The sequence below is a fragment of the Salvelinus namaycush genome, chromosome 14, assembly GCF_016432855.1.
Source record: "Salvelinus namaycush isolate Seneca chromosome 14, SaNama_1.0, whole genome shotgun sequence".
Classification (NCBI taxonomy): domain Eukaryota; kingdom Metazoa; phylum Chordata; class Actinopteri; order Salmoniformes; family Salmonidae; genus Salvelinus; species Salvelinus namaycush.
In genome coordinates, this window is record NC_052320.1 from 28,240,677 (window position 1) to 28,267,464 (window position 26,788).

The 26,788-nt window shown below is 42.2% G+C and overlaps 1 protein-coding gene across 2 annotated transcripts in view; it reads right to left on the reverse strand.

Annotated features, from left to right (window-relative positions):
- Nucleotides 1-26,333, reverse strand: part of ntsr1 (neurotensin receptor 1 (high affinity)) — an 86,257-nt gene extending 59,924 nt beyond the window's left edge. For both annotated transcript variants that reach the window (XM_039008364.1, XM_039008363.1), the window contains exon 1: nt 25,516-26,333. In XM_039008364.1, coding sequence (XP_038864292.1) covers nt 25,516-26,208 — 693 coding nt within the window. In that variant the 5' untranslated portion in view covers nt 26,209-26,333. The remainder of the gene's footprint in view (nt 1-25,515) is intronic.
- Nucleotides 26,334-26,788: the final 455 nt, after the last annotated feature.

Below are 26,788 nucleotides of genomic sequence, written 5' to 3' on the forward strand. Positions count from 1 at the left end.
AGGGCCTCTATAAATCACCAAATACCGGAAGTAGCGTTCTTTTGGACCCTGCGCTCAACGCAAGAAGGACGTCGGACTGGCCTTTTTCCAAGCCTTGGTTTAGCCAGTAATATAGCGCCGGTCATGTTTTTACTCGTTATAGGTGTTAAAAACATCATAAGGTAGTTAATTTAAAACGTTTTATAGCAATTTATATCCGTTTAGTGCGATTTTGAGGCATTTCTATGTGATGCTCTTTGAAGCGCCGGGCACGTTTCGGGGTCCCGGTCGAACGTTAGTGGGCATTTCGACGGACAGAGGACATCTTTCGACCAAAAGAAGATTAGACCCAAGAAAGGATACATTGCCCAAGATTCTGATGGAAGATCACCTCATAGTAAGAAATATTTAAGATGATAAATCGTTGTTCTGTCGAAAAATTTTAAACGCATATTCCGCCATTTTGTTTGGTATAGCTTCGCTTGGCGAACCCTGTATTGCACAGTAAGGATAATTTTAGAAATGTAATTCAGCGATTGCATTAAGAACTAATTTGTCTTTCGATAGCTGTCCAACTTATATTTTTTTAGTCAAGTTTATGAATAGTTATCCATGAGACAAGATCACTGTGAAAGATGGCGACCGACATTTTCAGGCTAGTTTTGCTAGTATTGTCATTGTATAACCACGGTTTTTTGTGGCTAAATATGCACATTTTCGAACAAACTCTATATGTATGTTGTAATATGATGTTACAGGAGTGTCATCGGAAGAATTCTGATAAGGTTAGTGAAAAAATTAATATATTTTGGCGATGATAACGATATCGCTCTCTTTGGCTTGAATCAATGGTCGGGTAACGTTTGCATATGTGGTATGCTAATATAACGATTTATTGTGTTTTCGCTGTAAAACACTTAGAACATCTGAAATATTGTCTGAATTCACAAGATCTGTGTCTTTCCATTGCTGTGAGCTGTGTATTTTTAAGAAATGTTTTATGATTAGTAATTAGGTAATACACGTTGCTCTCTGTATTTATTCTAGTCGAGTTGTGATGGTGGGTGCAATTGTAAACTATGATTTCTACCTGAAATATGCACATTTTTCTAACAAAACCTATCCTATACAATAAATATGTTATCAGACTGTCATCTGATGAGGTTTTTTCTTGGTTAGTGGCTATCAATATCTTTATTTGGCCGAATTGGTGATAGCACCTGATGGAGTAAGAAACTGATGGAGTTAGGAAAGTGGTGTCTTTTGCTAACGTGGTTAGCTAATAGATTTACATATTTTGTCTTCCCTGTAAAACATTTTAAAAATCTGAAATGGTGGCTTTATTCACAAGATCTGTATCTTTCATTTGGTGTCTTGGACTTGTGATTTAATGATATTTAGATTTTCCTTTTTCATTGTGACGCGATGCTAATCAGTGAGGGGGGGGTTGGGGTGCTTGTCAGTTGGGACGCTAGCGTCCCAACTATCCCAGAGAAGTTAACGTTGCTAAAAGAAAAAAGCAATGGTGCTTTTGAAAACTTTTGGGGACACCCGAGTGGATCTACAGCTCAACGAACAAGCGCGCAGGGCAACGGAGCTGCACAATGAAAAGGTGAAGAAAAATAGGGAAATATTGAAAAGACTCATTGATTGTGTCATGTTTTTGGGTAAACACTGTTTACCCAAAAATGTCAATTTTTGTCAATTTCAAGGTGACGTAACGCCTGGTTATACTGCGTTTCTGTCTAAATGTATAGTGTCTAGAGCCATGGCATCATAATGATGGTAATAAGAGGTGGATTAATTCGGGTGGGACTGTGTAGGACCTCACTGAAGGCCCAGGCCCCAGGCACGCCACTGTATGAATACCACTAAACCATATAGCTATAGCATTTCGCTACACTCACATTAACATCTGCTAACCATGTGTATGTGAAATAAAATGTGATTTGATTGATTTATAGTTCAGCAGTGTTCTATAAACATGTGTGTTCGTAACAGCCAGGTACATTGCATTAGACAATGTCGACTAATTAAAAAAATGTTCTTTGCACAATTGACTCATTAAATAATCAAATGTGTCTATTGAAGTCTTGAAGATTTGTCTATTGAAGATCCTAATGAAATGTGTGATTATTCAGTTCTCAGTAAGTGGGGGTCTGACTTTTTAGGTTAACTTCTTATGGCTGCAAGCCCGACGCCGGTACACTTATGACAACAGCCAGCTCAAAGTGCAGGGCGCGAAATTCAAAAGATATTTTTTTAAAATATTTAACTTTCACACATTAACAAGTCCAATACAGCATATGAAAGGTACACATCTTGTGAATCCAGCCAACATGTCCGATTTTTAAAATGTTTTACAGGGAAGACACAATATGTAAATCTATTAGCTAACCACGTTAGCAAAAGACACCACTTTTTTTTACTCCATCAGTTTTTTACTCCATCAGTAGCTATCACAAATTCGACCAAATAAAGATATAAATAGCCACTAACCAAGAAACAACTTCATCAGATGACAGTCTGATAACATATTTATTGTATAGCATATGTTTTGTTAGAAAAATGTGCATATTTCAGGTATAAATCATAGTTTACATTGCAGCTACAATCAGAAATTGCACCGAAAGCAGCCATAATAATTACAGACACCAACGCCAAATAACTAAATACTCATCATAAAACATTTCTGAAAAATACATAGTGTACAGCAATTGAAAGACAGGCATCTTGTGATTCCAGACAATATTTCCGATTTATCAAGTGTTTTACAGCGAAAACACAATATAGCGTTATATTAGCGTAGCCACAATAGCCAAAAACACAAGCAATTTCCCAGTAGCAAAAGTAAGCGATCGTAACAAACAGGCAAAAGATATAATTTTTGACTAACCTTGATTTTCTTCATCAGATGACAGTCCTATAACATCAGGTTATACATACACTTATGTTTTGTTCGAAAATGTGCATATTTAGAGCTGAAATCAATGGTTACACATTGTGCTAACTTAGCTACTTTTCCCCACTACGTCCGGATTTTTCCTGACACTTTTTCTGACACACATATTCTGACCAAATAGCTATTCATAAACATAACTAAAAAATACATGTTGTATAGGAAATGATAGATCCATTAGTTCTTAATGAAATCGCAGTGTTAGAATTCTAAAAATAACTTCATTACGATATGCAGCTTCGGTATAGCTAGAGTACCCAAAACGTTGGACGCCCACGACTAGTACACAGTTCGACAGATATATGAAATAGCATCATAAAATGTTTCTTACTTTTGCTGATCTTTCATCAGAATGTTGGACAAGGTGTCCTTTGTCCAGAACAGTCGTTGTTTGGATCTGGAACGGCAAATTTCCCTCTTCATTTAGCATGCGCACTAGCCAAGTGACACGGATCTCTCCAACGTCAACAAAGTCAGAGAACGGAACACGGCAAAACTCCCGAAAATTTTTCAATAATCTGATGAAACTATATTGAAAAAACATACTTTACGATGATATGGTCACATGTATCAAATAAAATCAAAGCCGGAGATAATAGTCGCCTAAAACGACAGCTTTTCAAAAGGCAAATCCATGTCCCTCTTCTCGCCGTCCAGAAAACAGAAAATGGAGGACACGTCATTCCAAGGGCTGTAATTCGACTCCAGATCAAGTTACACACTCCATTTCTTCTCTCACTCCTTGTCGACATCTAGTGGAAGACGTATGAAGTGCATCTAAACTAATAAATAACATGGACTATAATAGGCAGCCCCTGGAACAGAGCCTCAATTTCAGACTTTCCACTTCCTGTCAGGAAGTTTGCTGCAGAATGAGTTCTGTTTCACTCACAGATATAATTCAAACGGTTTTAGAAACTAGAGAGTGTTTTCTATCCAATAGTAATAATAATATGCATATTGTACGAGCAATAATTGAGTACGAGGCCCTTTTGAAATGGGCACCTTTTATCTGGCTACTCAATACTGCCCCTTCAGCCCAAACAGGTTAAAAAAAAGTTGTGGAAAGTAAGGTGATCGGAAGGTTAGATGTTCGATCGGCAGGTTGGGAGTTGGATCCTCGGTCGAGTCATACCAAAGACTCCAACATATCCCTCTCTGCTAGGCACTCAGCATTAAGGAGATGGATTAGGGGTAAAGCCCTGTGACAGACTAGCATCCTGTCTAGCGTCCTATCCAGGGGGTGTACTTGTACACCAAGCTGTCTCTCGCTACAGAAACAGGGGGTCTTCCTGCCCTATGGGTCACTATGACTTGGGCTCTATTCAATCCATAAACAGAAGTTCAGCGTTACAGCGTGATTGAAATTTAAGGCAATGTTCCCGCGTTAGCAGACAATGCATTCATGGTAAACGCTGCATATGTTGGCTCAATCGGAAATTACCTTTACATTTCTAGTGTGCAATCTGTAACACTTCAACGATACAGATTGGGGGGAGGGGTATACAGATTGCTTACTGTGACTCACTGTGACCACAAGTTGATGTGACCCAATTTCAACATCTAGTTCTGATTTAGGTTTGGTTGAGTTGGCAACTAACGTGAATTCAACAGAAAATGTCACCATGTAATTGGATTTAGGTTAAAAGTTTAAAAGTTGAGAGAAAACAAAAATTCCCTCAGGTTGATACATTTTTGCAAATCCAAATCAGTTTTCCACGTTGATTCAACGTCATCACATTGATTTTTGTTGTTGTTGAAATCAAATCAAACTTTATTTGCCACATGCGCCGAATACAAGTGTAGTCTTTACCATGAAATGCTTACTTACAAGCCCTTAACCAACCAGTACATTTTGAGGAATTGTTCAGCAGTCTAATGGCTTGGGGGTAGAAGCTGTTGATGAGCCTTTTGGTGCTAGACGTGGTGCTCCGGTACTGCTTGGCTTGCGGTAGCAGAGAAAACAGTCTATAACTTGGTTGACTGGAGTCTACAATTTTGTGGGCTTTCCTCTGACACCGCCTATTATATAGGTCCTGGATGGCAGAAAGCTTGGCCCCAGTGATGATCTTACACATTGTTTACCTAGCTAGGTTCAATGTTTAAGATGTGTCGGCATCGAGTAATTGTCTCTGGCCCCCTCTGGCCCCCTCCCAGTTAGGGGGAGTGATGAGCTCTACAGCAGTCTCACAACTCAATCGCTGGTTGAAAACTTTTCTGCCCGTCCCAAAAGATAGAATTTGTAGATAATTGGCCCTCTTTCTGGGACTCACCCACAAACAGGACCAAGCCTGGCCTGTTGAGGAGTGACAGACTCCATCCTAGCTGGAGGGGTGCTCTCATCTTATCTACCAACATAGACAGGGCTCTAACTCCTCTAGCGCCACAATGAAATAGGGTGCAGGCCAGGCATCAGGCTGTTAGCCAGCCTGCCAGCTTAGTGGAGTCTGCCACTAGCACAGTCAGTGTAGTCAGCTCAGCTATCCCCATTGTGTCTGTGCCTCGACCTAGTTTGGGCCAAACTTAACATGGCGGTGTTCGCCTTAGCAATCTCACTAGAATAAAGACCTTCTCCATTCCTGCCATTATTGAAAGAGATCGTGATACCTCACATCTCAAAATAGGGCTACTTAATGTTAGATCCCTCACTTCAAAGGCAGTTATAGTCAATGAACTAATCACTGATCATAATCTTGATGTGATTGGCCTGACAAACATGGCTTAAGCCTGATGAATTTACTGTGTTAAATGAGGCCTCACCTCCTGGTTACACTAGTGACCATATCCCCCGTGCATCCTGCAAAGGCAGAGGTGTTGCTAACATTTACAATAGCAAATTTCATTTTACGGAAAAAAACCTGACGTTTTCGTCTTTTGAGCTTCTAGTCATGAATCCTATGCAGCCTAGTCAATCACTTTTTATAGCTACTGTTTACAGGTCTCCTGGGCCATATACAGCGTTCCTCATTGAGTTCCCTGAATTCCTATCGGACCTTGTAGTCATATCAGATAATATTCAAATTTTTGGTGATTTTAATATTCACATGGAAAAGTTCACAGACCCACTCCAAAAGGCTTTCGGAGCCATGATCGACTCAGTGGGTTTTGTCCAACATGTCTCTGGACCTACTCACTGTCACAGACATATTCTGGACCTAGTTTTGTCCCATGGAATAAATGTTGTGGATCTGAATGTTTTTCCTCATAATCCTGGACTATCGGACCACCATTTTATTACGTTTGTAATCGCAACAAATAATCTGCTCAGACCCCAACCAAGGAGCATCAAAAGTTGTGCTATAAATTCTCAGACAACCCAAAGATTCCTTGATGCCCTTCCAGACTCCCTCTGCCTACCCAAGGATGTCAGAGGACAAAAATCAGTTAACCACCTAACTGAGGAACTCAATTTAACCTTGCGCAATACCCTAGATGCAGTTGCACCCCTAAAAACTAAAAACATTTGTCATAAGAAACTAGCTCCCTGGTATACAGAAAATACCCGAGCTCTGAAGCAAGCTTCCAGAAAATTGGAACGGAAATGGCGCCACACCAAACTGGAAGTCTTCCGACTAGCTTGGAAAGACAGTACCGTGCAGTATCGAAGAGCCCTCACTGCTGCTCGATCATCCTATTTTTCCAACTTAATTGAGGAAAATAAGAACAATCCAAAATGTATTTTTGATACTGTCGCAAAGCTAACTAAAAAGCAGCATTCCCCAAGAGAGGATGGCTTTCACTTCAGCAGGAATAAATTCATGAACTTCTTTGTGTCACGTTCGTTATAGCGATGAGACCAAAGCGCAGCGTGATTTGAATACATCTTCTTTAATGAAGAAAGAACACAGAACGAACTATACAAAAACAACAAAACGAACGTGAAGCTATATAATAATAGTGCTGACACAGGCAACTAACCATAGACAATCACCCACGAAAATACTCAAGGAATATGGCTGCCTAAATATGGTTCCCAATCAGAGACAACGATAAACAGCTGCCTCTAATTGAGATCCAATCTAGGCAACCATAGACATACAAAACACCTAGACTAGTAACAACCCCATAAACATACAAAAACCCTAGACAGAACAAAAAACATATCACCCTTGTCACACCCTGACCTAACCAACAATAATAAAGAAAACAAAGGTCAGGGCGTGACACTTTGAGGAAAAGATCATGATCGTTAGAAAGCAAATTACGGACTCCTCTTTAAATCTGCGTATTCCTCCAAAGCTCAGTTGTCCTGAGTCTGCACAACTCTGCCAGGACCTAGGATCAAGAGAGCCACTCAAGTGTTTTAGTATTATATCTCTTGACACAATGATGAAAATAATCATGGCCTCTAAACCGTCAAGCTGCATACTGGACCCTATTCCAACTAAACTACTGAAAGAGCTGCTTCCTGTGCTTGGCCCTCCTATGTTGAATATAATAAATGGCTCTCTATCCTCCGGATGTGTACCAAACTCACTAAAAGTGGCAGTAATAAAGCCTCTCTTGAAAAAGCCAAACCTTGACCCAGAAAATATAAAAAACTATCGGCCTATATTGAATCTTCCATTCCTCTCAATTTCTTTTGAAAAAGCTGTTGCGCAGCAACTCACTGCCTTCCTGAAGGCAAACAATGTATACAAAATGCTTCAGTCTGGTTTTAGACCCCATCATAGCACTGAGACTGCACTTGTGAAGGTGATAAATTACCTTTTAATGGCGTCAGACCGAGGCTCTGCATCTGTCCTCGTGCTCCTAGACCTTAGTGCTGCTTTTGATCCTATCAATCACCACATTCTTTTGGAGAGATTGGAAACCCAAATTGGTCTACACGGACAAGTTCTGGCCTGGTTTAGATCTTATCTGTCAGAAAGATATCAGTTTGTCTCTGTGAATGGTTTGTCCTCTGACAAATCAACTGTAAATTTCGGTGTTCCTCAAGGTTCCGTTTTTGAACCACTATTGTTTTCACGATATATTTTACCTCTTGGGGATGTCATTCGAAAACATAATGTTAACTTTCACTGTTATCCGGATGACACACAGCTGTACATTTCAATGAAACATGGTGAAGCCCCAAAATTGCCCTAGCTAGAAGCCTGTGTTTCAGACATAAGGAAGTGGGATGGCTGCAAACTTTCTACTTTTAAACTCGGACAAAACAGAGATGCTTGTTCTAAGTCCCAAGAAACAAAGAGATCTTCTGTTGAATCTGACAATTCATCTTGATGGTTGTACAGTCGTCTCAAATAAAACTGTGAAGCGTTACTCTGGACCCTGATCTCTCTTTTGACGAACATATTGTCACGGCTGTTGAATGAAGTGGACCAAGGTGCAGCGTGGAGAGCATACATTTTCCTTTTATTAGAAACGATGCCGACAAAACAATAAACAATACAAAACAAACCGTGAAGCTTAAGGCTATGTGCCACAAACAAAGTCAACCTCCCACAAAGACAGGTGGGAAAAAGGGCTACCTAAGTATGTTTCTCAATCAGAGATAGCGATAGACAGCGGTCCCTGATTGAGAACCCTACCCGGCCAAAACATAGCAATACAAATAATAGAACATAGAATGCCCACCCCAAATCACCCCCTGACCAAACCAAATAGAGACATAAAAAGGATCTCTAAGGTCAGGGCGTGACACATATCAAGACTGTTTCAAGGACAGATTTTTTCCATCTACGTAACATTCAAAAAATCTGAAACTTTCTGTCCAAACATTATGCAGAAAAATGTATCCATGCTTTTGTTACTTCTAGTTTAGACTACTGCAATGCTCTACTTTCCGGCTACCCGGATAAAGCACTAAATAAACTTCAGTTAGTGCTAAATACGGCTGCTAGAATCCTGACTGGAACCAAAAAATGTGATCATATTACTCCAGTGCTAGCCTCCCTACACTGGCTTCCTGTTAAGGCAAGGGCTGATGTCAAGGTTTTACTGCTAACCTACAAAGCATTACATGGGCTTGCTCCTACCTATCTTTCCGATTTGGTCCTGCCGCACATACCTACACGTACGCTACGGTCACAAGACGCAGGCCTCCTAATTGTCCCTAGAATTTCTAAGCAAACAGCTGGAGGCAGGGCTTTCTCCTATAGAGCTCCATTTTTATGGAATGGTCTGCCTACCCATGTGAGAGACGCAGACTCGGTCTCAACCTTTAAGTCTTTACTGAAGACTCATCTCTTCAGTGGGTCATATGATTGAGTGTAGTCTGGCCCAGGAGTGTGAAGGTGAACGGAAAGGCTCTGGAGCAACGAACCGCCCTTGCTGTCTCTGCCTGGCCGGTTCCCCTCTCTCCACTGGAATTCTCTGCCTCTAACCCTATTACAGGGGCTGAGTCACTGGCTTACTGGTGCTCTTCCATGCCGTCCCTAGGAGGGGTGCGTCACTTGAGTGGGTTGAGTCACTGACGTGATCTTCCTGTCTGGGTTGGCACCCCACCTTGGTTTGTGCCGTGGCGGAGATCTTTGTGGGCTATACTCGGCCTTGTCTCAGGATGGTAAGTTGGTGGTTGAAGATATCCCTCTAGTGGTGTTGGGGCTGTGTTTTGGCAAAGTGGGTGGGGCTATATCCTGCCTGTTTGGCCCTGTCCGGGGGTATCATTGGATGGGGCCACAGTGTCTCCTAACCCCTCCTGTCTCAGCCTCCAGTATTTATGCTGCAGTAGTTTGTGTCGGGGTGCTAGGGTCAGTCTGTTATATCTGTAGTACTTCTCCTGTCTTATCCGGTGTCCTGTGTGAATTTAAGTATGCTCTCTCTAATTCTCTCTTTCTTTCTTTCTTACTTTCTCTCTCTCGGAGGACCTGAGCCCTAGGACCATGCCTCAGGACTACCTGGCATGATGACTCCTTGCTGTCCCCAGTCCACCTGGCCGTGCTGCTGCTCCAGTTTCAACTGTTCTGCCTGCGGCTGTGGAACCCTGACCTGTTCACCGGACGTGCTACCTGTCCCAGACCTGCTGTTTTCAACTCTCTAGAGACAGCAGGAGCGGTAGAGATACTCTTCATGATCGGCTATGAAAAGCCAACTGACATTTACTCCTGAGGTGCTGACTTGTTGCACCCTCGACAACTACTGTGATTATTATTATTTGACCATGCTGGTCATTTATGAACATCTTGGCCATGTTCTGTTATAATCTCCACCCGGTACAACCAGAAGAGGACTGGCCACCCCTCATAGCCTGGTTCCTCTCTAGATTTCTTCCTAGGTTTTGGCCTTTCTAGGGAGTTTTTCCTAGCCACCGTGCTTCTACACCTGCATTGCTTGCTGTTTGGGGTTTTAGGCTGGGTTTCTGTACAGCACTTTGAGATATCAGCTGATGTAAGAAGGGCTATATAAATAAATTTGATTTGATTTGATTTACCTAGCTGGCTAGCTACATGTCTTTACAAAAGTCTCCACTATGCAAGTAACCATTTTGGGTGCGTTCATAAATTCAGTTTGAGTATGTCAGGGCGCAGAATAACTGATGTATTTACGAATGCACAACACCCGTTGAATATGTCCGGTGTCAGTAAACATTGGCAAAAAAGCGCACAACACCCATTGAATATTTTCAGTGTCAGTAAAAGTCGTCAAAAAAGGCTCATGGAATTGTTGCCAGCAGAGCTGATTAGGCTGTTTTCATGTTATCCAGAGGTAAACAAGTCATCGGCCAGAGCATCAAGTGTGCACTCTGAATGCTCCGAGAGTGAAACGAGATTGGTGGGGATAAAGCTTAAGAGCAATACTGAATGGGTGTAGACAAAGAAGAGCTCTTCACTAGGTACCAAAACATTCAAAGGCCATTTTCTCAAATGTGAGTTGACAAGTTTATCAACTTTCAAAGCATAATTACTTTCCCATTGTTCCTCAAAAATGCAGTGTATGATATATAATTTTGTAGCTCTGAGTCTCTACTTTTATCCAATGTAAAAAACACAATTTCATAAGACCGATTTAAGCCGGTCAGTCACATTTGTGGTCACTTTTGATAATGGTGTTTTCCCGATAATGGAACATTTGCCTTTATAGCCTACTGCCATGTGCACATTGCTGCGCTTATAACGTGAAGAAATAGCCTAATAGTTGATCAACATTTGAAGCTAAATGTTCTGATCTGTTGCGTCAGCCTCATAGTGAAAAAAAGGTTTTTGATGCTAGCGGTTGAATTAATTTGGGATCTATCGCATCCCACAACTGTCCCAGACCATGTTTGGAATATTTATTTCTCACACAGAATAGGTCAACTTTTATACTATGGGGGATAGTAGATTGAAAATATTATTAAAAATCAAAACATATTGCCCAACGTTTGTAGAACAACTAAAGTCACATTAACAACTCGAAATGAAGCATACAGGAGTACCTATTTCTTTGTTAACCGCTCAATACAGAATAGCCGCATGTGCGCACTCCCTCAAATCGTTTGGAGAAAATATCCAGTGTATTTTATTCAGCTATGTTCAATTGTATTCTTCATACTATAAAATAATGCCAAGGAATTCTAAGCAAATCTTGTCTGCTAAATGAACTAGTGTAGCCCACAGCCATTTGGCATAGCCATATCAGGACCTAACACAAGGACAACTCAGAGTATGATATTCTGTCCTTCTGAAATAGACTACATTTTCTTCATATCATGCTTCTTTAGACCTGTCTAAAATAAATAAGGGATTTATTGTGAAGGTGTAGACTATATTACATGGATTTATTAGACGCCTTAAAATGTAGATGTTCCAAAGGTCTACATCAGGAGATGCCAGGAGATGCTAAATGCGTTTATGTTAATTAACGGTCAATTACCATGAGACTAACAGTTATTTGCTTGACAGTCACCAGCTGATGAAATTTCACAACCGCCACAGCCCTAGATGGGATAACAAAGAAATACATTTCCATTTCACACCTCACATTTTTTCAGGTTACCCACTTGTACATGCAATGAAAGCATTTGATATTACTGTTGGTGTAATAATGAAAAGGACCTTGAATATGCACAGGAATTTATTTACACTTTTCAGAAACAGCAGAGGCAAATGTGGAACAAATTTCACTGGAATGAAAGAAAATCGGGTGAAATGAAATCTCCCTCCACTCGTAAAGGTCTAGATTTTTCCTTAGCACCCCCCCCGTTAACAGCACCCCCAAACCAAAACATCTTCCTGCAGCCATGCTGTAAAGGTCTCTATTTTTCCTCAGCATCCCCTGTCGACAGCACCCCAAACCAAAACATCTTCCTGCAGCTATGCTGTAAAGGTCTCTATTTTTCCTCAGCATCCCCTGTCGACAGCACCCACAAACCAAAACATCTTCCTGCAGCCATGCTGTAAAGGTCTCTATTTTTCCTCTTCTTTCTCTCAGATAATGACAATATATCTTCAAACACAGAACTCTCCACCTTCTCTTTTCTGCCTCGTCTTTCAGGGTTGAAATACATTTAAAGGGATACTTCAGGATTGTGGAAATGAGCATGCTAGCAGATACCCATAGACTTCCAACCATTGCGCTGATGCTAGTTAGCATTGGCTCGCAAAACTACCTCCAACTTCCTTCATACTGGACACAGAGACGTAAAAATAGCATCCATCTGACTATTGGGAAGTAGATAAAGGACCTCATTGCCAAAATCACAAAGTATCCCTTTAAGGTCTAGACTCGTCTCTCTAAAGCACTTTATTCCCAACCTAAGGAGATCTTGATGGTCCTCTTTCATCTCTCACGATCAGAGTATGTGAGCTGACTTGAGCACTCGGAAATTCTGCTCCACCATTCCAGTGCTCTACTTCTTTTTCAACCGCTCTATTAAAAACCACTCCTGGCTCACAGGAAAAAAACACTGCTGCTCCAAATTCGCTTCATTCATTAAAATCACAATTTAACCAACACCCATCTATTTTTGTGATTACCTACCATTTGGTTTTGAAGTACTGAAACCAAACCATATGATCTGAATAAAAAGCATTTCAATAAACAACATGAAAAGGTGACTGTAAGAAGCGCTCATCATTTCAAATAGGCTACATGTCGTATATTAAAACAGGATATAATGTTACGCCGTCGTTAAATGGAGACCAAGGTACAGCGTGGTTGGCGTACATTTTCCTTTTAATTTTAAATGTTCCACCAAAAAACAATAAACAACTCAACGAACGTAAAGCTAGTAGTGCAAACACATGCAACACAAACAGACAAGATCCCACAACAGAAAGTGGGAAAAGGGCTGCCTAAGTATGATTCCCAATCAGTGACAACGATAGACAGCTGCCTCTGATTGGGAACCATACTCGGCCAAAAACAAAGAAATAGACAACATAGAATGCCCACCCCAAATCACACCCTGACCTAACCAAATAGAGAAATAAAACGGCTCTCTAAGGTCAGGGCGTGACAATATAAACACTAAATAGATCAGAAGAAGGAAGGAAAATATATTATTAGGCTATATTATTTATATTTCAAGGCTATAGCCTACAAAGAAATACACTGTGAAGCATTTGCGAGTGCAACACACTAGTCTGGCAGGAACATTAAGCGCTCAGCATTTAAACAACATGTAGTTGTTGTAAATTATTAGAGTCGATAAATCTCGCAAATAGGCTGTGACTTACTTAGAATTAAATACACATTTTACGAAAAATGCCATATTAGGCTCAATGAAATAAAAATTCCTTTGAATTAACTTTTAGAAAGAGGAGTTTGGCCAGAGTCTGTGGCTTCAGGCTCATGCGATGGTGCCTGGAAAGCAGGCCAGCAGCAGAGAATACCCTCTCCGCGCTTGCAGAGCCACTGGAGATGCGTAACACCCTTCAGGCCACTCTTGCCAGGATGGGCAGGGATGCAGAGTTTTTCTTTCTATAGGTAGGCCTAAAGGTTTTTAGGCAAAATAACTGTATAGAAACGGAAAGCTCCTTGAAAGAGGTAATATGTCAGGCCTATTGGGCCAAAATCAATGATAGCCTATTGTATAGATAATAGAATGAAAATTAACAAAACTTTTAAGAGATCTGATTGTTTACTTATAAAATACTTTGCTCAAATGACACACTTAGTTGGCTACCCATCTCGTGCCTTTCTGTTAGCACGTACATGTAGTATAGCATCACGCTTTCAGGAATACGCGTCTAGATTCCACAATGATTCTTTAGTTGTGGACACTACATCACTGCCCTCCCTCTCTTGCTCTTGGTCCACCTCATCTTTGTAAGTCACCTTGATTTTGCACCTGTGTGTTTTATCAGTTTATTTATTGAAATATTTAGCGAACTCCATGACAGTAGCTAAAGCAAGGGGTTATAGCAGCACACAAGTAGCCTACAAATACATGCTGGGCTGGGCATGCCCTGAACTCATAAAGTGAAGTGAGCACTACTGGAGCGAAATTGGAGAGGGCGAGAAAGCCGACTCTCCAGCCTTTGGTAAACTCGCTCCAAATTGGGCATGCTCCGCTCACATACTTTGCTCACGATCTCTTCCTGGTGGATGGACAGAGCAAGGGAATCAACTGGACAGCTCTCTGAGCCATAACACTGTACATAGATGAGCCAAGAAAACTGTAATTTGCTATTCTGTTAGATTTTCTTATTTTAATCTAAAACTAAATCACTAGAATGGCACTAGGATAGATTGAATATTTATTCAAGGATTTAGCAGGCTATTACACACACACGCCAAAAAAGCAATAACTCTTACTGTTTGCCCTATAGAAGATCAATTCATTAATTTACTGTGGGTTGTGATTATTTGGTACTACCTTATTGTTAATCTTATGGCCAGCATAGCCCTTAGTGTGCTAAAACACTCCTGGGTCCCTGGGTCACGTAGGCACACTAAGCTGAGCAGTTCTCTGAATGGTGTAACTCATGCTATTGACATAGCTTTTAGTCTGGAGCTGAAATGAGATTCAATTCACCTGGTGTCTAGATGCTCTCTGGGTGATGGAGAGCAAATTACAAATGATGAATGTTTTTGATACCTATGCCCTGGGTATGGGAGTCCAAAAAATGTAATACCTTTGTAATAAAGAAATGAACTCTTAGCCCCAAGGTTCAATCCATATTATCATTTACATTGCCTCCTCTCCCTCTCCTATGAGGGCACATTGAACAGCAGTTCACTGATCATCCATTGTTGAAGTAATTCTAGAGTCAGAGATGACCATACATCGGGTTGCACAACCCTTCCAAATATCCTCCCCCTCACACATGAGCATGCCAACCTCACCACAATGGCATATTTTGCTTTGGCTAGTTTGGAAAAGACACCCAAATAAACTTGTTGGCACCGCCAAACTGGCATGAACAAAACAAAACCACAGGCATCACCAACATAAGACAGTTTAAACTCAGTTTACTTTGTTTATTCTCAATTGCTTTGGTTGAAAACAATGTTTGCCTGTCAGCCAAGTTTGTGCTGAATTCCAGCCTCAGAGATGGAACAGTGGAAACAGGAGTCTGGCTACTGCCTTCCCTGCGGCGTTGTTAACTCTTTATCATGTGTTATTGTATCTGAGTTTGAGGCCAGAAGCCTACAGTACAAACACACGGGAGAAAATATGCTTTGGTCTGAATAATCACAAAACATAAAAGTTGATTAGGTTGCATTGAGAAAGTTGATCTACTTTTTACACAAGGCTTGGACTAGTTCCTGTTGGCCATATTGTAGGTTTTCAAATTCTCAAACCATGAGCAATTATCTTCTTCTTTCTGAGCCTGAGTGTTGGGCGAGAGGGTTGGGATGTAGGAGGGAAGGAGTGGGGATAGAGGAGTCATCCCATCACCAGCTAGCCAGCAGCTAGGTGGACCAGGAACCAGTGTACAAACCCCAGCACAGGCTCTCTCTCCAAGGGGAGTGGTGCCAGGAGCACATGCCAGCAGGCCAGAGAGCCAAATGGGCGTTAGTGTCCATCCTCCCAACTCTCTCTGTGAGAGTGTTTCTGTGCAACATGTCAATATCGCAGAGGCATTGGCCAACCCGCTGTTGCGCCTTCTTCACCACACTGTCGGTGTGAAGGGACCATTTCAGGTCGTCAATGATGTGCACGCCGAGTAACTTGAAGCTTTTGACCCTTTCCACTGCAGCCCGTCAATGTGGATGTTGGCGTGCTCCCTCTGCTGTCTCCTGTAGTCCACAATCAGCTCCTCTGTTTTGTTGATGTTGATGAAGAGGTTATTTTCCCTGGCACCACTCCACCAAGGCACTCACCTCCTCCCTGTAGGCTGCCTCGTCGTTGATGGTAAATAGTCATCCCACTATTGTGTCTTCAGCAAACTTGATATTTGAGTTGGAGATGTGCGTGGTCACGCAGTCATGCGTGAACAGGGAATAGAGGAGGGGGCTGAGCACACACCTCTGTGGGGACCCCGTGTCGAGCATCAGCTTGGCAGAAATGTTCAGGACCCAGTTGCACAGTGAGTGGTTCAGAACTAGTGCCCTAAGCTTGTTATGCGCTTCGTTGCCACTATGATGTTGAAGGCTCGATGAACAGCATTCTTACATAAGTGTTCCTCTTGTCCAGGTGGGATAGGGCAGTGTGTCGTCCGTGGATCTGTTGGTCCGCTATGCAAATTGTAGTGGGTCTAGGGTGTCAGGAGTCCTTAACTAGTCGGGAGCACATAGTCTTTGTGAGCGGCGGGGGCCCAAGTCGGCGGCTTGGTGTTTAGTTGGTCTGTTTGTACACGTCCATGTTCCCAGTCACCTTGCAGTGGTTAAATGTGGTGGTTTTCTGCCATCTATCCACGGTTTCTGGTTTGGATAAGTTCTAATCGTCACAGTAGGAACAGCGTCCCCTTTGCAAGTTCGTCACCGAGTCAGTATAAAAACAAATTCTCCAGATGTGGCCTGGAACATATCCCAGTCCTCGTAATTAAAACAATTTTGAAGCATAGATTCTGATTGGTCAGACCAACATTGAACAGTCCTTACCATAAGTGCTTCCTGCACCCGTAATAAGGCCCTTGGTAAGGCGAGGATAGGCAGGGATAAGCAGGATGGAGGTGTGGTCAGATTTCCCAAAGGGAGAATGGGGGAGGGCCTTGTAGCCATCCTGGAATGGAGAGAAATCTTAGTCAAGAATTTTTGTGTCGAGTAGCAAGGGAGATATGTTGAATTTCGGGAGCGTTTCCTTAATTAAAGTCCCCAGCTACAATAAATGCGGTTTCCAGTCATTTTACATTTCAGTCATTAACAGACGCTCTTATCCAGAGCGATTTACGTGAGCAATTAGGGTTAAGTGCCTTGTTCAAGGGAACATTGACCGATTTTTCACGTACATCAGCTTGAGATTCAAACCAACAACCTTTCGGTTACTGGCCCAACACTGTTAACCACTAGGCTACCTGCCGCCCAGTACAGTGTTGTTCCCTGAGAGCCGTGTCGGTGTCGGCTTGTGGGGGAATGTGCACGGCAGTGACTATAACGGAAGAAAATTATCTTGAGTGTCACGCCCTGACCTTAGAGAGCTTTTTATGTCTCTATTTTGGTTTGGTCAGGGTGTGATTTGGGTGGGCATTCTATGTTCATTTTTCTATGTTTTGTATTTCTTTGTTTTGGCCGGATATGGTTCTCAATCAGGGACAGCTGTCTATCGTTGTCTCTGATTGGGAACCATACTTAGGTAGCCTTTTCCCACCTGTGTTTTGTGGGTAGTTGTTTTCTGTTTAGTGTTCTGCACCAGACAGGACTGTATCTGTGTCGTTTATTCACTTTGTTATTTTGTTCTAGTGTTCAGTTTAAATAAAAATCAGGAACACTTACCACGCTGCGCTTTGGTCCGATTCTTCCTCATCAGACGACGACGACCATTACAGAACTACCCACCACAAGCGGACCAAGCAGCGTGGTATGGAGGAGCAGAGGGTTCAGGACTCGTGGACATGGGAGGAGATACTGGACGGAAAGGGACCCTGGAGACAGGCTGGGAAATATTGCCGCCCGAAAAAGGAACTGTAGGCAGCTAAAGCTGAGAGGCGGCGATATGAGGCAAGTGAGCGAAGCAGGCACGAGAGGCAGCCACAATTCGGTTTTTTTTTTTGGGGGGGGGGGGGGCACACGGGGAGATTGGCGGAGTCAGGCTATAGATCTGAGCCAACTCCCCGTGCTTACCGGAAGCAGCGTGGTACTGGTCAGGCACCGTGTTATGCGGTAAAGCGCACAGTGTCTCCAGGGCGCACTCATAGCCCGGTGCGCTATATGCCAGTCCTCCGAGAGTGGGCATCCAGCCAGGGCGGATTGTCGCAGCTCAGCGCGCTTGGTCTCCGGTGCGCCGTTTCGGCCCAGGGTATCCTGTGCCGGCTCTGCGCACTGTGTCTCCGGTGCGCTGGGACCGTTCAGTTCGTCCTATGCCTGCGCTCCGCCCGTGCCGGGCTAAAGTGGGCATTGAGCCAAGTGGAGAGGTGCGAGTGGTAAGCAATAGATCTCCAGTGCTCCCCCACAGCCAGGTTCGACCTGTGCCTGCACTCTGGAGGGGCCGGGCTAAAGTGGGCATTCAGCCTGGAGGAATGGTGCCAAGGCTGCGCACCAGAGCTCCAGTGCTCCCCCACAGCCCGGTTCATCCTGTGCCTCCTCTACGCACCAGGCCTCCTGGGCTAATGAGGGGTAATGTGGTCTGCATTTGATGGTGAGGTATTCCAGATCGGGACAATAAAAGGATGAGTTTCTGTACGTTACCCCAATCACACCATGAGTTGTCATGAGACATACTGCTCCACCTCTGTGTTTCCCGGAGAGTTCTTTGTTCCTGTCTGCGCAATGAATGGAGAACCCCGCTGGTTGTATGGACAGGGACAATATATCCAGAGAGCGACACAATTCCGGAAAACAGAGTGTGTTAGTCCTTTATGTCGCTCTGGAAGGAGATCCTCACCCTGAGTTCATCTATTTTATTTTCCAGGGACTGAAAGTTAGAGAGTAATATACTCAGAAGCGGTGAGTGGTGTGCCTGCTTCCCAAGTCTGACTAAGACCCCACTTCTCCGGCGGTGATGTTTTGGAGTATCCCCGGGATGAATGGGGCTGCCTCGGGCACATCAAACAAAGGATCCAGGTCCGGGAAGGGAAATTATTGGTAAGGGAAGTCATGCCTTATAAAATTGCTCATCAACCATACGGGAGCTGCCATCGGCATCCCTTGTCTAGGTAAGTGACCGTTGATCTAATATCCAAACATTATTTTCAGCTGTAGGTAATAGTACTAGAAATGTTCTGAGCAAATAATGTAAGAAATAACACAACAACAAAATAATACTGCAAAGTTGGCTAGGTAGAAGACCATGTCTGTTGGCCCCATTTGTCAGTATAACCTACAATTTTCCTAGTTGAATCAATTTCAATTTTAGTTATAACTTTAAATGTAGAGTTTTCCAAACTAACACCAAATTTACCTTGACAATAAAAGAAAGTCAAGTCAACTTTACAGTTTCAGTACAACTTGCTATTTAAAGTTGAATCTGTAATGATTTTCTTCGGTGGTGGAAGAAGGATCGGACCAAGGTGCGGCGTGGTAAGTGTTCATGTCTTTTTAATTAACCAAAACTGAACACTGGAACAAAACAATAAACAAAGTGAACAACCGAAACAGTACCGTGTGGCGACAAACACTGACACGGAAGACAAACACCCACAAACCAAAAGACAAAACAGGCTACCTAAATATAGTTCCCAATCAGAGACAATGACAATAACCCACCCAACTCATGCCCTGACCACACTAAAACAAAGAAAATACAACAGAACTATGGTCAGAACGTGACAGAATCAATTAAAGTTTTGGTAGAGAACTTCACATTTTCAATCAATTTAATTTACTATCAACTTAAATAGACTTTACCTGCATATACAGTACCAGTCAATAGTTTGGACACACCTACTCATTCAAGGGTTTTTCTTTATTTTTAGTATTTTTTTTACATTGTAGAATAACAGTGAAGACATCAAAACTATGAAGTGACACATATGGAATCATGTAGTACACAAAAAGTGATAAACAAATCAAAATATATTTGAGATTTGAGATTCTTCAAATAGCCCCCCCTTTGCCTTGATGACAGCTTTGCATACTCTTGGCATTCTCTCAACCAGCTTTATGAGGTAGTCACCTGGAATGCATTTCAATTAACAGGTGTGCCTCGTTAAAAGTTAATTTGTGGAATTTCTTTCCCTCTTAATGCGTTTGAGCCAATCAGTTGTGTTGTGACAAGGTAGGGGTGGTATACAGAGAATATCCCTATTTGGTAAAAGACCAAGTCCATATTATGGCAAGAACAGCTCAAATAAGAGAAATGACAGTCCATCATTACTGTAAGACATGGAGGTTAGTCAAGCAGGAAAATGTCAAGAATTTTGTGTAACGCTCGTCGTTAGGTGGAAGAGAGGAGGACCAAATCGCAGCGTGGTACGTTTCCATATTTATTGGAACACTTATAAACACGAACAAAACAATAAACAGAATGAAACCAATGACGCTACAGACCTGAACATGTGAACCTAGTGAAAACAAAGAACGCAATGAACAGGAACAATCACCCCCAAACAAACAGTGAACACAGCCTACCTAAATATGGTTCCCAATCAGAGACAACGTAAAACACCTGCCTCTGATTGAGAACCATATCAGGCCAATCAGACACACCTAACCAATGAGACACAACACATAGAATATACCCACCCAGCTCACGTCCTGACCAACTAAACAAAGACTAAACAAAGGAAATAAGGTCAGGAACGCGACACTTTGAAAGTTCATTCTGGATAAAAGCGTCTGCTAAATTACAAAATTGTAAATGTTCAAATTAAACAGTTGCAAAGATTGCTAGGTATTATTCTAATGAGCTACGCCCCCCCCTCAAATAAATAAGTTGAAGTCATCTGAACTTTTTTTTGTCAATAGAGCTGTTCTGTTGTTTTAGAGGATTTGAGTTTTTGGTTGTGTATTTCTAAGTTGAGTAAACACGTTGATATTCATTGATTCAACTTAGTTCCTAAGTCTAGACAATTAGTCAAGTTTAAGTCATCTTCACTTGACATTTGTGACCCCTTTCAAGAAACTAGGCATATGTCGTGGGTCACTACTTCACAGGAGAGCCATTTGAACTTAAACTTTTTTTAAATCAAAATGTCTATTTGAGTTGGTCAATATGTCTAGGTAATCCTGTCTAACGCAGCTTAAAAAAATGTATAGTGTAGTAAAACTACATAAGTGTTACTTTCCACATCCTAGAGGACCGAGTTTTTGAAATCAGTGGAATTTGAGTATGATAGCTAAGGAGGTGGAGAAAACACCTGTCTCGGGATTACATATTCAAACTAAGGGCAACCATGGCATCCGACAGGAGACACATCCATCTATGAATGATGTATATGGGTAAGATAGTCTAGCTAGCTACATTTACAGATATTACACATTACTAATTTTGAAATAAAATGGTTTCATTGAAAGTTAGTGTACTGTTAGCTAGCTAGCTAACGTTAGCTGGCTGGCTCGCTAGATAACGTTTCGCGTATGATCTTATTATTCGTATCTCAGAGCCATTTGCTTGGCTAGCTATAGCCTATTGTTAGGTAGCTAACATTGAACCTGGTTGGTTAGCTACATGCAGATTCATTCACAGTAGTAACGTCATGAGTTGGGATTATGGTTCATTGTTTACCAAGCTAGCTAGCTAGGTACATGTCTTAACAAAAGACTCCACTATGCAAGTAACCATTTCGGGTGTGTTCATAAATTCAGTCTGGCCAGCTACTCCAATTTCAGAGCACTCTTGTCTGAGTGTGCCCGGAGTCCAGAATAACTGATGAATTTACGAATGCTCAACACCTGTTTATTATGGCCGGTGTCAGTAAACGTCGGCAAAAAAGCAATTGTTGCAATTGTTGCCAGCAGCACAGTTAGTCACCAACACTCTGGATAACATGAAAACAGCCTAACCAGCTCTGCTAGGGTGAGTAAAATGGTCAGAGTGGGGTGTTTTCTCATTTGTGTCTGGAAGTAGCTAGCAAGTTAGCCAGTCATTGTTAACCAGTTAGCTTGGGTGCTTGACTGCCATTGTTTGACTGTCAATCTCTAGGTTTCTTCCTAGATTTCTGCCTTTCTATGGAGTTTTTCCTAGCCACCGTGGTTCTTCATCTGCATTGCTTGCTGTTTGGGGTTTTAGGCTGGGTTTCTGTATAGCACTTTGTGACATTGGCTGATGTAAAAAGGGCTTCATAAATACATTTGATTGATTGTGAGGTCAGACCGTTCGGATCAACCCTACTCATCGACCAGAGCGTTCAGTGTGCGCTCTGAACGCTCCGAGAGCGAAACGCTCTGAATTTACAAATGGATAATCTGACAGCACAGTTGCAGTCACCAATGCTCTAGATAACATAACAACCTAACCAGCTCTGCTAGGGCCAGTAATGTTCATTGAGATGTTCTCTCATTTGTATTTGGAAGTAGCTAGCAAGTTAGCTTGGGTGCTTGACTGCTGTTAGTACAGAATGCTCGGCTCAACCCTTAAAGAGATGGGTGGGGTTAAAGCTTAAGAGGGTGTGAACGATGCTGAATGGGTGTAGATAAAGAACGGCTCTCCAGTAGTAGTACCAAAAGATTTTAAAAGCCATTTTCTCAAAAGTGAGTTCACAAGTTTATCAACGTTCAAAGCAGAATTACTTTCCTATTGTTCCTCAACTGTAGTGTATGATATACCATTTTGTATCTCTGAGACTCTACTTTTATCCAATGTAAAAAACACAATTTCAATTTTTGCTACATAAGACCGATTTGAGCCAGTCCGTCACATTTTTAGTCAACAAAACGTATGTTGCTTCAGTTTCTTTGACTTCATGGCTGTGTATTTCTAAGTTGAGTAAACACATTGTTTTTGTTTACTCAACTAGATAATTTTTTTCTGAGTGAGTCAACTTAACATTTTGTCAACTTAACATTTTCCTAATTTTGTTGACTTGGCTTGATAAGATGAGCCATTTTGACTGAATCTCAATAACTTTTATACAGAGCACAGGCATACCAATTTCACTAATTGGTCTTTTGAGCAATCAGATCAGATCTTTTGCCAGTACTGCCTAAACGCAGCAGGACACTTTTGGACTCAAGTCAAGCCTTTAAAAAAAAAACTTTTAAGGGGTGGATCAGCTTAATATTGCGGAAAGAATGTTGCTTCCATCAATGTAATTGTCTGCATCATTTCCAATCCCCCATATATTTTTAGGGTAAATATATATATCCATACACGCATGCATACGTATACACATATATACTTAAACATACCTATATAGACATACATCATTTTAAAAAGAATATACCTTTATTATTATTCCCCGCAAACCCCACCACCGATCCCCCAATTGGAGTAAACTAATAAACACTTCGGCTTTTACCTTAAATCTATACATCTTAGACATTTTACAGACACAATCTATTTTACAATAGTTATTTTTTGTTTGTTTTTAGTCCTTCCTCTATTTCTGATGTCCATCCAGTTTGTTATCTATTTGTAACTGTGCTATTTCACAAAAGTTCTGGACTCAAGTCAAGCCTTGGCTGAGTTTGTGAGGTGTTACCTGGAAGGCACAGAAAGCTGTGCCACGGTTCTGTCATCAGTCATGAGTGTTAGAGTTTGGTTTGTTTCCCAGTGGCGTCACAGCAGGCTGAGGTGGTTGAAATGAGAAAGACCACAATACCAAGTGTTTCACACAGCATGGACTCTCCAGAAATACAACCAGAGAGTTCCCTGCACAGAGGGACACCATTCATGTTAATCCCGGAGTTCCCCTATTATTCTGTGGTGCTCTATGCCAAAAACTAAGTAATACTGCACACGCCCACATACACGCACACAAACGCGTGCACACACAAACACTGACACACCCACACAAACATGCACGCACACACTCCACACAAACACGTATGCACTGACAAACACAAACAGACACACACACTCTACACACATCAACAATTTTAGAGGGCCACGTTTCCTCCACACCCAAAAACATCTGTGGGCAGCTAGTGGAGCAACTATCTGACTCTCTTCCTCTCTCTGTAGTGATCAAACTGGTGGATGAAGTGTTATAGGGCCCTGCACTACCAAACAGCAGGAAGCTAAACTGAAAGGTAAACAGACTTATTAGTTCTGTTGCTTCTGAAATGGGAGTCACTAATACATCTCTGGCACATGCACACACAACTAGTGTAGTAGTAGTGACCCCCCTTTTATCACCATGCTTTAGGTTGATAAACTGCCTCCCGTGTCCTGATGCTTGACAATGTCAGTATTTATGCCCAACAAAATAAAATAAGCGAAGACATTTGTGGCTGCCCTCCAGGTATCCTAGGCTACACATGGTTTGTTGCAGAGAGTGCGTGTTCCTGCAGCGTGTGTAATGACATCCCTATGCGTAGGAGGAGGAGAAGTGAAATTACATGATGTAAAAAATGGTCATGTTGTATGTAGGGAAAAGAGAAGTGGAAAGAAAAAACTGACAGCTCTGGCAATGCAATTCTTATGATTTTGGAGATTATGGTAAGTTCTGTGGAAGCGCAAAATTCATACAATTTATGGTGCCATTCCATCAAGCTCCGAGCTCGACCTTGCTATAACCATACATTCTGAAGAAATATGTTGTGCAACAACAGCACCCTTAGAAGACAGGATTTCCTGTATTTGCTTGCTGTTCTCTCAGTTTTTGTATATGACAATGATATGTGAGGATGGAAGTGGAGGGTGTGGGGACATTGCAAGGAGGGACAAGATAAGATTATATGTGCTTTATAGTCCATTAATGTACAGAGATCGGAAACATATCTTTATGCACAACCCAACCCCCTGAGACACACACATATGCCAAGTGGTGGGAAGCAATCACAGTGCAGCAATTATAGGTGGTTAAGTGCCTAGTTCAGGTGCACAACAGCAGGCGATAGAATTTTGGATAATGCCAGCAACCCTCTGCAATAAATCTTCTGAGCTAGGATTCTAACCAGCAACCCTCCAGTTGCTGGCCCGCTTTTTTAATCACTAGGCTACTTGATGCCACAATATCACCAGTCACACACTTCCACAAACAACTGCAGCAGCCAATCACCATGACAACCAGACCACTTCCATCCAAGGACCCCTAAACAGTATTACATATCGCATCTCCAAAATATACCACCAGGTTGTCTCTCATGAGTGGGGAAATTAAATTAAATATACCACCAGGTTGTCTCTCATGAGTGGGGAAATTAAACAAAATATACCACCAGGTTGTCTCTCGTGAGTGGGGAAATTAATTAAAATGTTCTGATTATTGGTTATTCATCTCTGTTTCTGTATCTCATCCTACTCTCCTGCACCATTTCTCCCCCCCCCCCCCCCCCCCCCCTCTCTCTGTGTGTGCTGTGCAGTGACTAAATAGGTGCGTAAAATACCACTACTCCAGTGGAGGCTGTTGAGGGGAAGATGGCTCATTATAATGGCTGGAACGGAGTGCCTTTCCACTCATTCTGCTCCAGCCATTACCACAAGCCTGTCCTCCCCAATTAAGGTACCACCAACCTCCTGTGCACTACTCAACTGATTGTTGTGAAATGAGGAGTTTCAAACCCACCTGAATCACTATCTTCAATAAGACAGGTGACACGATTGTGGTACATATCTTCTCCCTTTGGGACCCATGGTACTTCTGGCCCATGGTGAAGAGCATCGGAGAGGCCAGGAGGAACGAAGCCACCCACATCCCGCTGATCAGCTTCTTGGTGCGGCTGCGCGACATGATGCTTTTCGCCTTGAAAGGGTGGCAAATTGCCATATAACGCTCAACGCTGAGGCTGGCGATGTTGAATGCTGTGGCATAAGAGCAAGCATCCCGAATGAAATAGTAACCTTTACAAACGACTCCTCCGAACGCCCAAGGGTGATGGACCCAGATGAAGTTATAGAGTTCGACGGGCATGCTGAGGACTAGTATTAGCAGGTCGGAGACGGCGAGACTCGCTAGGTGATAGTGGACAGTGCTTTGGAGATTTTGTAGTGACTTCTTGGTCAGCAGGGTGTACAGCGTAACGGAGTTTCCTAAGCAACCGACCGCAAAGAGCGCGATATAGATCACAGTGACCAGGACTTTCGAGTAGATGTTCGTGTTCACGTCCAATGAGTCCTCCTCATAGAACCCCGATCCGTTGTCAAACAGAGAGTAGTTCACCAGACGCAGAGAGTAGTTGTTTCCCTGAGTCAGAAGTTTCTGTGCCAACGCGCGTAAATCTAGAAAGTCGCGCCCGGTCAGTGTAAAATTAACCTCCATATTGTGTAATGTAAATAATTGACTCTTAGAATCACTTGTTAAAGACTGCAAAATATAAAAATCCCGTTGAGAAAACACATGTAGCGTTAGTGAGGGAAGTGAGTTTGCGCGTAAAAGCAGCAAAGGGAGAGTACGGATTTGAGCCCAAGAGGCAAGTTCTGATGATTATATATCTGGCACAGGAGGAGGCGTGCTTTGACTCGAAACCTTGTACGATGACGCAGTGGCATTCAGTAAATTGTGTTTTTTTGTTGATATATGCATTGATATTTCACCTTGAATACCTAAAGTAGACTTGATCATTATAAACGGATTTTTGCCATTTAATGGCTTTAGAAAGTAGATAGCCTACATCTATGTATATACATGTTGACTGAAATATCATTGGCTATTGGACTAATATATTTTGGGGGAGACATTGAAATGACCGAATGAAAATGAGAAGTGATCTCTGGATTTTGATATGTAATAGTTTTACTGTCATTTGTGAACCACTTAGCCTAGAAAACCAGAGTACTCTTTGTATCAGAGACAGCCAGACTGTGTGTGTGTGCACACCCAAGAGAAAGATTCATGATGA